The following is a 14,903-nucleotide window of genomic DNA, read 5'->3' as shown; positions in this document are numbered from 1 at the left end:
TTCCTTTAAGTTATCGTCAACCTAGAAAGGCAACACCAGCACTGCTGCTAGCTAGCTAGATAGATAGATAGATAGATAGATAGATAGATAGATAGATAGATAGATAGATAGATAGATAGATAGATAGATAGATAGATAGATAGATAGATAGATAGATAGATAGATAGATAGATAGATAGATAGATAGATAGATAGATAGATAGATAGGTAGATAGATAGATAGATAGGGGGATTTATTCAATTGCCATGGCAGTATTACAGACTGAATTAAGGCAAAGGGCCAGCACATATAGCGTTATAATATTACAGAAATCGATAAGTAACAAAGTCACCAAAGCGTTTAGTTACAGAAATATGTTTGTAGGTATTCATACTGCCGGATCTTAGTGAGTATCCATGCTCGTTATTAATTACGACTCCAGTAATTACAGATCGAAGGGGTTCTAGCTCCTTAGCGGAGGTCATGAGACTCTGGCACTTGCTGGCACTTGCATGGGCCTTACTCACCACTGTATCATTTGCTCTTCATCATGGATCTTCCAACCTATTCATCAGTCTTATTCTTCAGTGCTTACCTTTTTGTAATGATTTTGAGCTGTTGTATTTTCTTTCCGAAGATGCTCTAGTTCTACCTGAAAAAAAAAAGGATATTTACTACTTGTGTTTGAATGCACAGGGCAAAGTAATAGGCTATTTTTTCTGCTAATATTGGCAAAAAGACACATCAAAATATCCTGAAAACAATGGTTAAACGTGTCTTACCTTGAGGGCCCCCATTGCACTTAGCTCCTTGTTCAGGTGCTCCACACGAGACTGGAAGGAAAATAGAACTAACTCTTTTGGAAACTAATACAATGACTATATCCAACCAATTTCGGCTGCGATGCTGAAATTCGTGGTTCCTTCTCATAAAGGAATCATACCACTATTACCAGAGTCCTTTCTGTGCCACCTATTAGCACTCTGTGTTCCCTCGACTAGTACAAAACGTAAAGGATTCTAGTACTTGTGGTGCATTTCAAGGTGATTGGGAAAGGATACTGGGGGAGACTTGAAGAAGGACAGTAAAAAGAGAGTGTAGATACAAGGTGATGGGGAAAGGATACTGGGGGAGACAGAATGACAGTAAAAAGAGAATGTGTTGCAGGTTGGAGATAATGGCAGCAAACAGAGAGAAATAAAGACATTCCATGTAAGGCATGCAACCACATGGAAAACAATGCTCACCTGCAGGGAACCTTTCTCATATGCAAGGCGGTTCTTGGCCTCAACCATGTCTTTCATTGCTTCTTCTATTTGGTGACGTCCAAGGTGCTGAATGTTTCAGTCAAACAAATCGTGAAAAGGCAAAGCAAGGAACAGGATATCATGCACAGCAGTATCTGCTAATTGGTATATACATATATATATATATTGGCAGATACCAATTAGCAGATAAAATACTTTTATATAAAAGTCGTGTCACCTGATGTAAATAATCCATCTTCTGTGCGAGTATCTAGTCATTGTGATTTATTTTCACTTCACCACACAAAACCAAACTCCAGCACAAGTACAAGAAAAATGACAAACGTTTAGTACTGTATCTTGTCCTTGTACTTTGTATATATTCCTGTGTCAGACAAATACAGTATCAACCCTAGAACTTGTGCAATCTGTGTTGTTAGTGAGAATGAGACTTAGGCAAGATCTTATAGTACACAACACATCTACATATGGAACACAAACTTCATACCTGCTGGTTTTCAAGCTCTACTATTCTGTCAAGTTGTGCCTGGCATTCCCTCTCCATCACCCCATTTCTCTGCTGGAGTCGTTCAATTTCAACCTAGAGTTTAGCATATATTATATATTCTTTTCTACTTACAGTACCTACATGTTTATGGGTGTGACATAAGGTACAACAAGTAAGTCCGGATATACGTAGGATTTCCTGGAGGGGGAACTATCCCAGAGAGTTGTCAGGGCCAATAAACCAAGATATAAAACTCAGGGTCATGCATAAATTAGTTGAATTAAACTCCCATACAGTAAAGTGAACTCATTGGAAAGGGAGGCGGTACTATCCCCCACCCCATCCCCCGCCCAATCCCCCACCGCATCCCTCACCCCACCCCATCCCCGACCCCATCCCCCACCCCATCACCTAGATCCGCCACTGGCCAGATATAAAAAGCTTATGCAAGTCACCAACCCCAGCATCCCTTAGCTGTTGTTCAATTCTATTCCTCTCTTGAGAGAAGCCATCAACTGTCCGCTTTATCTAAAAATAAGACATAAAAGTTGAGTTGCTCTACGATATGATAAAATCTTTTGAAGTATTTTGAAGTCTCATTTGGTCTTTTTGTTGTTTGATCTAAATATCCACTCACTTCCTCTAGTATCTGTCCCTTCTCTCCCATTACCAGTTCCTTTTCTTTATTTGTTTGCTCAAGATTTAGTTTGAGTTCCTCAATCTTTAGTTTCTGTTGAGACAATGAATAAGCTTGATAATCAAATAAGTACTGCATTAGTATACAATGGGGATCCGTAGAACCATCAAAAATGTGGATATGGATGGAACTTTTATTCTGGCTAATCATATAATTACCCCAATGAGACATCCTCACTTTTTTATTTACAATTGATAATAAATAACCATTCAATACATATTTTTACTGTTTATAGCTGAGTAACAGACTTCCATGAGCTGAAGCTGTTCGTGACAATTACAACTTGCAGGACAGGATGAGATTTGATTTTTCGATTTCTGTTGCAGTATTATTAGATTTAACTTGGACTATAGCTTCAAACAATATAAATAATCAAGGGACCTTATTTCAAGTTCAGCAAAATCAGAAAGTTCAGTTTACAGCACATGTATTTTCATCAAAAAGTGGTTTTCACAGTTTGGTGAAAAAAAGACAGAATGCATTTTCATGTGTAGGCTTGATTTCAAGCTCATTTCTGCACTTCTTAAAATTAAATATTTCAATTAGCGTACGCCCCCCTTTAGATAAGCAGGTGTTTGCTTTTAGAGCAAACTCTTGTCAAAAAAAGTCTTACCAGTTTTTCTTTGTCCCCTTCAGCCACTTTCTTGTCACTTTGCAGTTTAAAAATTTCCTCTTTAAGTTTAGACCTGCAGTAACATTGACATCTTTAAGTTATTTCTCAATTCTTCTAGTATACAAGTTGTTTAACCCTTATAATTATCGTAAAGTCTAAATCGATTATAATCAACCAAATACCTTTCTCTATCTACAGCCATCAGCCTTGCCCTCTCCTCCTCCACCTCAATGACAAGCGCCTGTTTGGCCATGTCCAGAGCTCTATCCTGTTCGGCAAGTCGCATACTCATGGCCTGCCGTTCACGTTGTAGTGCCTCGCGCTGCTGGCTTAGGAGAACTTTATTATCCACTGTTGCAGCTCTCAGCTCCTCGCTAACTTGTTTGTGCTCAATATAAACTTTCTCATGGGCAGCCTAAGATATCAAAAGAAGACATGACATACCATATACTATCTGATCATATGGTACATAGATTAGAAATACAATATTGTCATTGGGCCATTTTGCTTGTGCAAGATGCAGCATACATGTTTTTTTATATATTTTGTAGTAAACATGGAACATTGTAAACATTCAAGACATATTTCTTCTGTCTTTGGTCTTTTCGGTTGGGTACAGTAGTTATCTAGTTTGATGTAGGTCTTAAGGTATTCATGTTTATTGCTTTTGTTATACAGTAATAAGAGTTTGATTTTCTTTTGGTTGTAGCTCATAGAGTCTTTATTAAAATATGACCTTTGATATGCCCTTTGAGCACTTGCCTTAAGATTCTCATGTGCAGACCGTAAATTCTCAAACTGCTGTCTCAACTCTTTGTTATCTTGCTTGTACTTTGCAATATCTTCATTCAGATTCTATAAGGCATTTAATAGCAGGAGATTAATTAGGCTTAGAGTACTGCATACAAAGTTAGTTAGGAGATGAGTTCAAAACCCCTTACTTTATTCCCTATAAAAATCACAAATTCCAGATTGGAAACAAATAACTAAATCAAAAAAAAAATCTTTAGTACCCTTTTCTCTGTTCTGAGAGTTCCTAGCTCTGCATCTGTATTTGCTGAAAATACCAAACACAAAACCTTAGTAGCAGGTATAGATAAGTGTTATAAGTTAATTACTTGATGATAATAAAATCATCAATTCAACAGTGTTTTGTTAAAATGCCCTTTTTATTTTATTATCATTCGTTTTGATTGTTCCATGCATTGTGATGGATACCATACCCATGTTTAATTTTCAACCTTGGTTAGTTTCTATGTTGTTTACTACGCAAATGGATTTGGGGCTTCTGTAATGAAGTGTGAGCTTTCTGCTATAGGCTTGAGCTTTTCGTTGTCGAAAAATAGGTTGCCTTCATGCGAGGGATGCCAAAAATGGAGCTAGTTCCAACTAGCAGTTTGAACAAGAAGTCACAAATGACTTCTTAATTAATTAATAGCTTGTGAAAAAAAAATATTGCTCTTTTTACCAAGAGCTCAGCAGGCATAATTGTGCTCAGGTATGACCTCTTACCAAGCCAGTAAAAGAAGTGGGCTCTTATGTTTGTACTGTATGTATGTTATGTAAGAATATTATGTATGCTCTGACTGTATCTTCAGAACATATATAGAGAAAACATGCAAATTACCGTTTGTGGTAGTTTGGATGTTTTTTCTAAATACCAAGATATACCATGCTCGTATATCGAGCATGGTTCTATGAATGCCTGCACTCACACAATATGTATGTTATGTTCTTTGTGCAGAAATGTTATGTTCTCTACTCACCTGAGTCTTCTTGTAGCTGTGTGACAAGGGTTTCCAGCTGCAGCCTCATCTTTCTCTCCTTATTGTATTCCTCCTTTGTGGTAGAAGCCTCCCTCTTGAGTTCCTGGCATTCAGCAGCCAGGGCCTGTACATCGCCTCTTTCTGTCTCTACCACCCGATCCATGTCATTCACTCTTTGAAGCAGGGTTGTGTGGGACTGCTCAAGGCTTGAGCGCATCTGTTGCTCTCTAGAGAGCTCCTCTTTAAGCTTTGAAAAGAAGTTGATAAATTCATTCCAAATTATTGGACTTAAGGTTTTTGTGATATCCGGAATAATCAATGTTGAGACAAGTGAAAGACAAGATTGAAGGTAGACACTGATTCCACTTGGTGAGGTATTGACTCAGTAAAACATACTTTTGCGTGTTAGGCACAAATCAAGAACTGATTCTTGGAGACCCCCGAATCGTGTGATTCTCAAAGTAAAGTGCTTGCTTCTAACCAATCAAATTCAAGATGGTGAATACAATGTATAATAATATATAATTGTTATATCTAAGTACTGATATCTAAAATAATATCTAAACACTAATATCTCATTTAGAAGCATTCAAATCAGGAGGATCTTGGTGTACTGCTAGTGAGAGCAAATAAAAAAAACCTCTTAATACTAAAGCATACCTAATAAAAAGAGGATAATAACGGTCGGATTAATATTAAGTACACTTATTGTGGTTTTTTTTTTAGGATTATCAGGGATTATCTTCCATAGCTACTCACCTCATTAACTTTCTTTGAGAGTTTCTGTTTATCATTCTTTAACTCCTCCACCTTCACTTTTGTTTCATTACTAAAATTAGAAGCCTTATCCAGTGAATTTTTCAGACGTTGCACAGCTGATTCAGCTTCTAACCTCCGTTCGTTGTTATTCTCCAGCTCTTGTTTACATCGGGATAATTTCTTTTCAAGAGCTTTGATTTCCCTGTCATAAGTATCCTTGGGAATTTCAATCTCCTTGCTCTTTCGTAAACCGGACAAATCCCTCTCTGCTTGGAGACTACACATAGCCAGCTTTAACGATTGTATGGTACTTTCTGAGCGGCAAACTCGAGAAACCATTTGGTCGTAATTTTTTTGAAGAACATCCATTTGTGTTGAGCCAGGTCCAAGCTTAAACGATGATATAGGTTCTATCTTGCCTCCTTTATCGTTTTTTCTTTCATGTATCTCTTTACTGAAGCCGTAGTCCTCAAGTTGAGTAACGAGCTTTTTTGTTTCGTCTTCCGCCATTTGAAGTCGTTTTTGCATGACCTCCAATGTATGCTCGGGCGAAGACGCCGCACAGAAGGCAGGTGAAATGACCGGCCTATTCATTGCTGTATGCTTGCCACTACTCACCAACAGAGCATGGTTGTGCGTTTTTCTTTGGAAAGCTATTGTTGTGGTCTTGGGACCAACAGAGCAAGCGTGTCCTTGTTCGATTGTCCGCCATTTTGGAATTACCGCCAAACGAATGAACAATAACCAATCAGAACACAGCTACTAGTTATTAGCCGCTGACCAAGCGATTCGAATTTTTGTATATTATGGGTACATCAAGTTATTTCCAAGACCATACTAAAACGAGCTTTTTAAATACTATTTGGTGGTAGGTGATTAGCTATCATTCCTTTCTAATGTTGTATTTGGAGTAGGCACTTATTCATATGGGGAAGCGCGTATTTGAGCGATTATGGTATCCTGCAAGGATTTTGTTTCGTTTATTTTTTTGGTGAGAACCACAGGTCATGTTCTGTGCAGGAGAAGCCCTTGAAAATAAGGTTTATTTAGGAGCTAAATGTCACCTTGTCCTGCATTTTGCACATTTGACAAGGCACTGAGTCACGATTTGCACAGGGCAGGCAGAGATATCATATTGAATTCTTCAATGATGAAAAATAGATTTATCAGGGCCTAGGTATGTTAGCCTGGGTGCAGCCGGAAATAGTTCCATTATTACCGTAATAATGGAACTATTTCCGGCTGCACGCAGGCTAAGGTATGTATGTACACACTGTACCACCCCTAGCCAACAACAAAGGGCACAGAGCTTGTTTATACATTCAATTTTTTATTTATTCAATGTTTAAAATCTCCATCAAAGGGGTTATACAAATACTGTGTTAAGTAAAGAAAGTTTTCAGTTCGGCTTGAGGAGCATGCATTACCAGAACAGCACCATGTATCACAAGTAAGGGAGGGCTGTAATCTGCAAGCTTGCTATCAGTTGGGGTTTTCCCACAACTCTTTTCATCTTCTCTTCTGTGAAACGCCTGCTTTAGGCCGATCAAGTGCACCTCCCTTAGAACTCAGGAGAATTTCCAATGTTTAAAGACAAAGCATTTCTAGCAGCTGAATCACAGAGAACCCTTGAAGAAGTCTGTTGTATAAGGAACCGCTATCCCTATCTATCTGCTCTGATTGGCTCTACAGCAATTGAGAGACATATGAATGCCTGGACACAGAAGACTGAGAGTTCATAAAATGACAGGATTTAAGACTAGAAATCCCCTGCAAGCCCACAGCACTTTAAGCTCCGCCAGGGCCATAGCAGAGGGTGGGGCACTTGGGGCCTTTGCCCCCCCCCCATATTTTCAAAAATTATAAGGAAATGACCAGTAAGGGAGTGGCTGGGCCCTCCCCCCACCCAATATTTTTTAATGTTTCAGTATTGTGCCCCCCACCCCCCACCCCAAATCTTATGTGGTTTGCTCTGAGCTCACAGAAACTTCTAGTTTTATTAACATAAAGGTCCAAGTGGATAATAAGAATACAATTTCTTATTATGATCAGCATCCAGAGCCTCCTTCCCTCTAAACCAAACAATGAGCTAGGCATATTCTTAGCTTTGTAAACTAGACTGCTCGGTAGCAGCCAACACATCCTTCCATCGATTAGCGATTCTGGGCTTCCACTCTTCCACAGTCACCCGCATGGGCACACTGACACCGTCTCTCACAGACACATTGATAGTGTAATCGCCAAACTTTGTAAGAGGCCCGGACAATTCTATGCAATGCGTAGGGACAACAAGTTGATGCTGTCTCTGGTACTCCTGTGATATATTATGCTCAGTGACTGCAATGTTTCCTTCTTTGCGTTCAATTTTCAAATGTAGACGATTTAGAAAGCGCATAAAGCGACTAGAAACTTGTGCTTCTGGATCAGTTTTTGCGGCATCCTCTGACGACACAAGAAATCGCTCCTTATTCTCTGGCGTAGCATATACCGCTTTAGCTTGTGGGATCAGAAAATTTCTAGCGTAGCCTCTCTCTACTTCGACTAGCTGACCACTATTTCCTAGTCCGTCCATCGGCTCCTTTAAGATCACAGAGAACTTTGGTTTCTTGTTTGGCTTTTTCTTGTGGGGTTTCCACTTAAATTGGTCCACTTTGCCCATAGATCTGGCAAAGATTCTTACAAAGTTTTGCATAGGTATAACCTGTCGGGTTAACCGGATCATTTTAGTTTCAGCGGGAAAGTGTGATGGCTCTTCACTCCTTCGACTTTCGTATTGCTCGAAAACAAAATGGCTACCCATAAAATATATAAAACCACGTTTTCTATTGGTCCAAACTAATCTACCAATCAGCACTCAAAGAGTTTATATAGAACGCGATATTTGATTGGCCTGCTGCAAGAGTAAATCAATATTTGCAATAACATTTGCAACCATTTGTGCAGACGTCAAGAGAGGAACTTGATTTCTTCAACCACGATGACCTCTCAACTCAAAGAATTTGTTTTAGGCGCCACAGCCGCATCTGGTGCATGCTTTTTCACGAATCCTTTAGAGGTGGTAAAAACTCGTATGCAGCTTCAAGGCGAGTTGAAATCGCGCGGAACGTACTCCGTGTATTACCGAAATGTCTTCCATGCTTCATACACAATCGCCAAATACGAAGGCATACTGGCCATGCAGAAAGGACTATTCCCGGCGCTCATTTATCAAGTCATAATGAACGGAACTAGACTCGGATCGTATCAAATTATCACTAATTTTGGTTTGACCAAAGATGCTGATGGGAAACCTGTGTTTTACAAATGCCTCATTGCTGGTGCAATGTCAGGTGGACTGGGTGCTACTTTGGGGAGTCCATTCTACCTTGTAAGTTTCAGCCTTATCAGCTTATAATAACGCAGCAGCAATATCACCATCAGTGATCTGCCAATAAGCAGACGTTTACGCTTAATGCATTACTCCACAAAGGCAGAGCCATAAAGGTTTGCCATTCAGAAAGCTCTCACGCTACACAAGGAATTATTATTTTTCATTACTATAGAAAATAGGCAAAATGTTGATTTTCTATAGGATTTTTTTTGGAATCGAAAAAAAGTGGGAGAGCAGGTGTCCAAAATCTTGAAACTCTTGCCTGATGCGGGAGAGTTGACAGGTATGTATCACCCAAAATTGCTAGCAAAATGTTGGCCTTGTTTCAAGCATAGTTGTATACACTTATTTTATGAGAACACCCAGACTTAGAGATTTTGCCAAATTTGAAGAACATGCCGAGGCACAGATAGCAGCAAAATATTGTTTAATAGTTTGATAGTCTAAAACGCAGAATTAAATTGCAGGCATGTACACAGGGGGGTGCACACCCCCCCCCCTTGGAGGCAAAAAAGTGGGTTATTTCTTATTAAGGAATCTTCAAATACTATGCTTTTTCCATATGATACCTATAACTGCCCCCCCTCTCCCTTAGCATATCCTGGGAATGCGCCTGAATTGTGTTCAAGATAATTACCCTTAGTCATTTGTGTAATTCTCTTCCAATAATTATTGAGTATAATATATTTATAATCCTCCATTTTTAGCCTTTTAACAACAGCCCAGCCTTAACTGAAAATTAGATGTTTCTATAAAAAAAGGTGTACCCTACAAATCGCTGTTATTACTACTTGGCCTGCTGTGCATGAATTGCTCCAAATGTGTGCATTGTACTGTCGTCATTCTCTCTACAGAGAAGGATTCAAATGAGGCTGGTGCAAGGTGTTGCTGCACTTCTATACAAAAAGGCTTAGTTTTCACAATCATGTGCAGCATCAAGTTCACAGCACTTAATAACACAGGCTGGTAGCCAGGCTGGTAGGCTAGTTGCCAAATGAATGAAATCATAGTATTCCTTTTTTTGTTTTATAGTTAAAGACCCAGCTTCAAGCACAGTCCGCTCAGCAAATAGCAGTAGGATACCAACACCAACACAAAGGATCTCTAAAGCCATTATGGGATGTATACACCAGGTTTGGGGTGAAAGGTCTTTATCAGGGACTCAGTGCTGGAATCACAAGAGTCATGTTTGGCTCTGCTGCACAGTTGTCAACTTTTTCAACAACAAGGAACTTCATTGCTAATTCTGAAGTATTTAATACTGGTAGCTGGCTAATCCCTACATGTGCTAGCATGATAAGTAGCATTGCTGTTGTAGTATGCATGACACCCTGGGATGTTGTGGCAACCAGACTTTATAATCAAGGTACAAGCAGTTCAGGAGAAAAACTACTATATAGAGGCTTCTTTGATTGCTTTCTTAAAATATTTAGAAAGGAGGGAGTTTTAGGATTTTACAAAGGAGTAGGTCCACACTATTTTAGAATAGGTCCACATACCGTGCTTAGCTTACTTTTTTGGGATCAGCTAAAATCTCTTTATAATAAATATCTAAGTAAAGATGGTTGCAGTTTATAAGTTAGCAGATGAACTTCTTTCTCATACTGTATCATCCTCATGCACCGTAGAGGTCAGCATAACATGACGCGAGAAAGAAGCAGCGGGGGGGGGGGGGGGGGGGGGGGACGGGAGAGAAGAGAAAGGAAGGAAAAGACATCTTGCTCTTTTCTCCCAACCCCTACCCCTTTCTCTCCACCAGCCTTGTTCTGCCTCCTTCTTGCGCCTGTGACATTGATACACTGGGTTTTTTAATAGTATTGCAGTGGTTCATTGGTTCATGCAACCAACTGTCTTTGCATTTTCTGATTATTAAATTTTTAAATAAAAAGGATTAGCCATGGGACTAGGTACAGGCAAGTGAAAACCAATCTTAGTAATATAATTATTTTTTCGTTTTATTGTTTAACAATTCATTTTTAAAAAAGTGTAAATTTGTATTAAAGATTCCATGAAGTTCAGATCCATATAAGAACAAGTTATTCAACAGTTCAGCTTTTCTTTGATTTGACCCATCTAGTCAGTAGGCTGGTCATGATATATTTGCATGCTGGCACGGTCCAAATACCCCAATTAGACACATGTATGTATTTAAACAAGGAGCCCAAAGACACAATTGAATCTAAATTCGGAGTTACATATAGTGTGTATCCTTTTATCTAGTCAGTGGGAGGGGGAGAGAGGGCGACTGCTTTTTCATCAAGTTCACATCTCTCTCCGTACACAAAACTTTTGCTAGGAAACTGCCTTGTGCCTAACGCTATATTAGTGAACGTACTAGAGGTTGTCCCTATCAAAAAGTCGCATTCTAGCAACATAAGCTTGTCTAGCAGCAGATCGTGTAAAGCCTGTTGGTAATTCTTCTCAATAAGATCCAAATGCATAGGAGTCAAGCGGAGTGTGACCACTTTATTGGGAAAAAGTCTTAACGCCTGATCCTTGAGCTTTTTGTCATCAGCAGCTAGAAACCACGTAAATTGAACGTTTTTCAACTGCGCATTTTTACGTTTTAGAGCGCTTTCAACGCGTTTAGCGCACTCGAAGACTCTTAGTGGATCACGTGTGCGGTAACTGTTCGGATTATCACTTCCAAAATGGTGATCACTTGTTCGTATGTGAATCCCAATCATTGGCCTATTAATTTTTATCGAACTCTTCACCTTAGCAAAATCCCTTCTAAGCGCTTTAGATTTCTTAAATAAAAAGTTCATAGCGCAGCCCGCAAGCCCGTATGGGTAATCATTTCTCCGAAGAGGTATCCCATAATCCATTGCCTGCTTTCTCAAGGTGGGGTTATCCCATAGCTGATAGGCGTAGTACCATAGCGTCTCGACGTGCTCCACATTGAGATCAAAGTACTGTATAAAGTTAACATGCTGAACCCAGTGATGAAAACCCGACTCTAGCCTAAAGAGCTGATACCTATCATAACCCTCGATGCGCTCAATGCCCCAGTAGGACGTCCTCTCAGGAACACCATTAATCTTCCTCTTATCGTAACGCCAGTCTATCATGTTCGGTTCCAGTAACGAGTCCAGGAGTTCTGGGCCGCCCCAATGAATGAGGAATGTTCTGTTGAGCAGTATTGCCAGGTAAAAGGTGGACACCAAGCCTGCCATTCTGTTGCCATAGCCACCGCATCCCCCTTTGTGCCCTAGACAATGATATACTAGGAACTTGCGATTCTTGTCGTTTGACGCGAGGGATTTTGCGTGAAAGTCCTTGTACCATTGGTTCCATTTCTTGTCGCATTTGTAGCTCTTCTGAGTAAGGAATAAGCTGTCCGCGTTGTTTGGGCTGGTGTCTGGGAATACAATTAGTTGTTAGTCCTGTTAGTCTGCGATTGGAGGTAACTCACAGTTACTTGCAGCTAAATAATGTTATGGTTGCATCAATCCCAAATATCCATTAAAATTTAACATTTCCTTTGCCAGCTATGTCAGACTCTTTTTTTTATTCATAAGTGCACTTCCGTAAAGTCAACAAGAGTTTCTAGTAATTAAAAAGCCTTTTTAAAGGTACTGTTATATTGAAGTAAGGTCTATACTCGCTGATCCGATAGCTCACAAAAAATGATTTTAATGAAATTCCGAATATTCAGAACATCGGATTTTAAAGAACTTAGTTTGATTCCAGAATAAGCATCCAGTCAACAATCATTTGTGTTTCTGCGTCATTTTTTTTTTTTTTGCTTCTGGTGTGGTGCACAAGAGGGATGGAAAGAAATACGCGTTCTTATAATACTTCAACATTACTTACCAAAATAATCAAACATTTGTGGCTGGAAGTGATAAATGTAAATCCCAAAGGTCAGCAGTAGCATGCCAATGACAAACTTCTTTTGAGCCAACCAAGCCAACATTCTGAGTAGACTGAGATGCAAACACCAGAGACTCAATAACAACGTTTAAATTCGTCACATCCTCGGGGACCCAGGGCACACAGGGAGCGCGCGAGAAATGATCGCGGGCGCACCGAAACCACCACGGCTGGAAAGCCTAGAGGAGGGAAAGACGTCTTTCACTCCTCTTTCTTTCTCGCGCGCTCCCAGTGTGCGCGATCTCCGCGACGCCCTGGGTCCCCGAGGATGGATTCGTCATTGTTGTTAGAAGATAAATGGTGTAATTACGTAGTGATACTATTGTACAGTGCTGGTCAGTTTTTAATCTTCATTAAAGGGAGACAAGATTGCCTCCGGTAGGGATGGTCGAGTCTCGCCAACTTTTCTTGAAATTTTGTCATTACAATTTACACGTACGTAAAACACGTACACAACATGACGGAAAAACCTGGAAAACGCGCAATTCCAGATAGAAAAGACACAATTTCTTACAATGGCTATAGGTTCATTGTATTACGGACTGATTTTCAAAACACAAATAACGAGAGGCCGTAGTGCGCATAACTAGATTTTGGCTTGATATTTTTTCCTTGACCATCATTGCCTTGTGTATCAGTTCAGGGACGAAAAGCTCAAATTTCAATTACACTTTACAAAAAGTCGCATCAATTTAAAAAAAGTCGCACTTGATATTTTGTTTGCTATAAGTTACTAAGTACTCAGAGAAATTCTCCGCCTTATTCGATGTGAAATGGCCTTATTTGAAGCGTCACGTCATGTTTTTCAGTCATGTCCACGTACACACTTCTAAAGTGTTGTCAAACATTAGCCCCCCTCCCCCCCCTCGCGATCCATGCAAGTAAGAAAGAACAGAGCAAGGAATTAATATGCTATTACAAGGGAGGGAAGATATTGTGCCGATTTCTATTCACGACCGCATCATAAATTACTACTTCGAACGACACTTTTTTTCACATATCGCGTATAATTCTAGCCTGCTATCCGATCTCTAGGGTTCTTACGGACCTATGATCGCGGGCGCAAGTAAACGTCTGTTGTGATGGGCTATAAAATTACAGGAATAAGTTTTTTAAAAAAATATCAGGAATTTTTCTAACTCAAAAGTACATGCCATCTATGTCAACTCATAAGATATATTTTTCCTATGTACGACAACTATTTTACCGTGTGTCTCTTTCATGAACATCCGTCTCGATAATGTATTTACCTTGCAAACAAATCGACAGTCTAAAAAGAACCTCGATGGCACTTACCATAAGGTGTTGATGGAAGACATAATTCTGTCATACAATCCTCGAGCAGAAGGGCTAACGGACAGCATTAGGGTAACGCTTCGAGTGGGAATGGAACACGTTGCCTAACGTCATGGCCGCCGTTATATATGCTAACAGCTAATCCCTATATTTGAATACATTAAAATTAAAAAGTCAGTCGCGTATATCGGATATTAGACAACCACAGGTATCCCAGGTTGTCCTGACTCGGAGCAAAAAAAGAACACGAGGGGGATGGGGGAGGGGACTTTGCACTCCTTTGATAAGCCGCATAAGCAACAATGTTAGAAGATTTGAAATCTTAATTAAAACGAAGATTAAAATATCGACAGGATCGTCGACCTTGCCATGATAGGGGTGTTTCTGATGTATAGTTGCACTCAAACAAAACAGTAGAAGATTTTTGATGATCAAAAGAAACTTTGATTGATTTGATTACACTTGATCAAGTGTTGGACAGATTTTTTTCAGAGAACTTCCCCCTCCCGGTAAAAATTAGGTCCATTTTTTCGGATTTCGCACCCCCCCTCCCCCCAAGAAAAATCCTGGGCTCTCTGGAATATTAGAGATTGACACAAAGGTCGGCTGCACAGGAGTCAACAAGCAGCATTGTTTTTTCCCCAGGGGCTACAAGTAACATATTATATAACAAAGAATAGAGTTAAGTACCTCTCCTTGCGACCATTTTTGTAAGCGGCTAGCTCTAACATACCCTGCTATCAAAACGCCTTCTTCTGTGTTCTGTGACACAAACGAGACGCGACACTGTA

General features: G+C 39.8%; 4 protein-coding genes across 4 annotated transcripts in view; 1 reads left to right on the top strand and 3 right to left on the bottom strand.

The window, feature by feature from the left end:
- Window positions 1–6,325, bottom strand: part of LOC5511091 (coiled-coil domain-containing protein 150) — a 30,777-nt gene extending 24,452 nt beyond the window's left edge. The window contains exons 1-12 of the mRNA XM_048724789.1: window positions 5,571–6,325; window positions 4,812–5,058; window positions 4,059–4,102; window positions 3,808–3,900; window positions 3,228–3,460; window positions 3,046–3,118; window positions 2,373–2,465; window positions 2,195–2,263; window positions 1,736–1,828; window positions 1,228–1,314; window positions 763–813; window positions 576–632 (exon numbers count right to left, since the gene is read on the bottom strand). Of these exons, the coding sequence (XP_048580746.1) occupies window positions 576–632; window positions 763–813; window positions 1,228–1,314; window positions 1,736–1,828; window positions 2,195–2,263; window positions 2,373–2,465; window positions 3,046–3,118; window positions 3,228–3,460; window positions 3,808–3,900; window positions 4,059–4,102; window positions 4,812–5,058; window positions 5,571–6,164 (1,734 nt within the window). The 5' untranslated portion in view covers window positions 6,165–6,325. The remainder of the gene's footprint in view (window positions 1–575; window positions 633–762; window positions 814–1,227; window positions 1,315–1,735; window positions 1,829–2,194; window positions 2,264–2,372; window positions 2,466–3,045; window positions 3,119–3,227; window positions 3,461–3,807; window positions 3,901–4,058; window positions 4,103–4,811; window positions 5,059–5,570) is intronic.
- Window positions 6,326–6,880: 555 nt separating this feature from the next.
- On the bottom strand, window positions 6,881–8,370 carry LOC5511092 (50S ribosomal protein L9). The gene has a single exon (XM_001631499.3). It carries the CDS (start codon window positions 8,368–8,370, stop codon window positions 7,672–7,674), a length of 699 nt encoding a protein of 232 aa, XP_001631549.2. The 3' UTR covers window positions 6,881–7,671.
- Window positions 8,371–8,547: 177 nt separating this feature from the next.
- On the top strand, window positions 8,548–11,136 carry LOC5511103 (solute carrier family 25 member 35). The gene is made up of 2 exons (XM_032380368.2): window positions 8,548–8,937; window positions 9,973–11,136. The coding sequence occupies exons 1-2, from the start codon at window positions 8,548–8,550 to the stop codon at window positions 10,516–10,518; spliced, it is 936 nt and encodes a 311-aa protein (XP_032236259.1). The 3' UTR covers window positions 10,519–11,136.
- Window positions 10,878–14,252, bottom strand: LOC5511105. Its single transcript, XM_001631500.3, has 3 exons — window positions 14,113–14,252; window positions 12,757–12,869; window positions 10,878–12,301 (listed from the first exon to the last, which is right to left on the bottom strand). Exons 1-3 carry the CDS (start codon window positions 14,178–14,180, stop codon window positions 11,157–11,159), a joined length of 1,326 nt encoding a protein of 441 aa, XP_001631550.1. The 5' UTR covers window positions 14,181–14,252; the 3' UTR covers window positions 10,878–11,156.
- Between the last annotated feature and the right edge of the window lie 651 nt (window positions 14,253–14,903).

The sequence above is a fragment of the Nematostella vectensis genome, chromosome 3 (genome assembly GCF_932526225.1).
Source record: "Nematostella vectensis chromosome 3, jaNemVect1.1, whole genome shotgun sequence".
NCBI lineage: Eukaryota > Metazoa > Cnidaria > Anthozoa > Actiniaria > Edwardsiidae > Nematostella > Nematostella vectensis.
The sequence above is the reverse complement of the archived record's forward strand: the minus strand, read 5'-3'. Positions and strand labels throughout refer to the sequence as shown.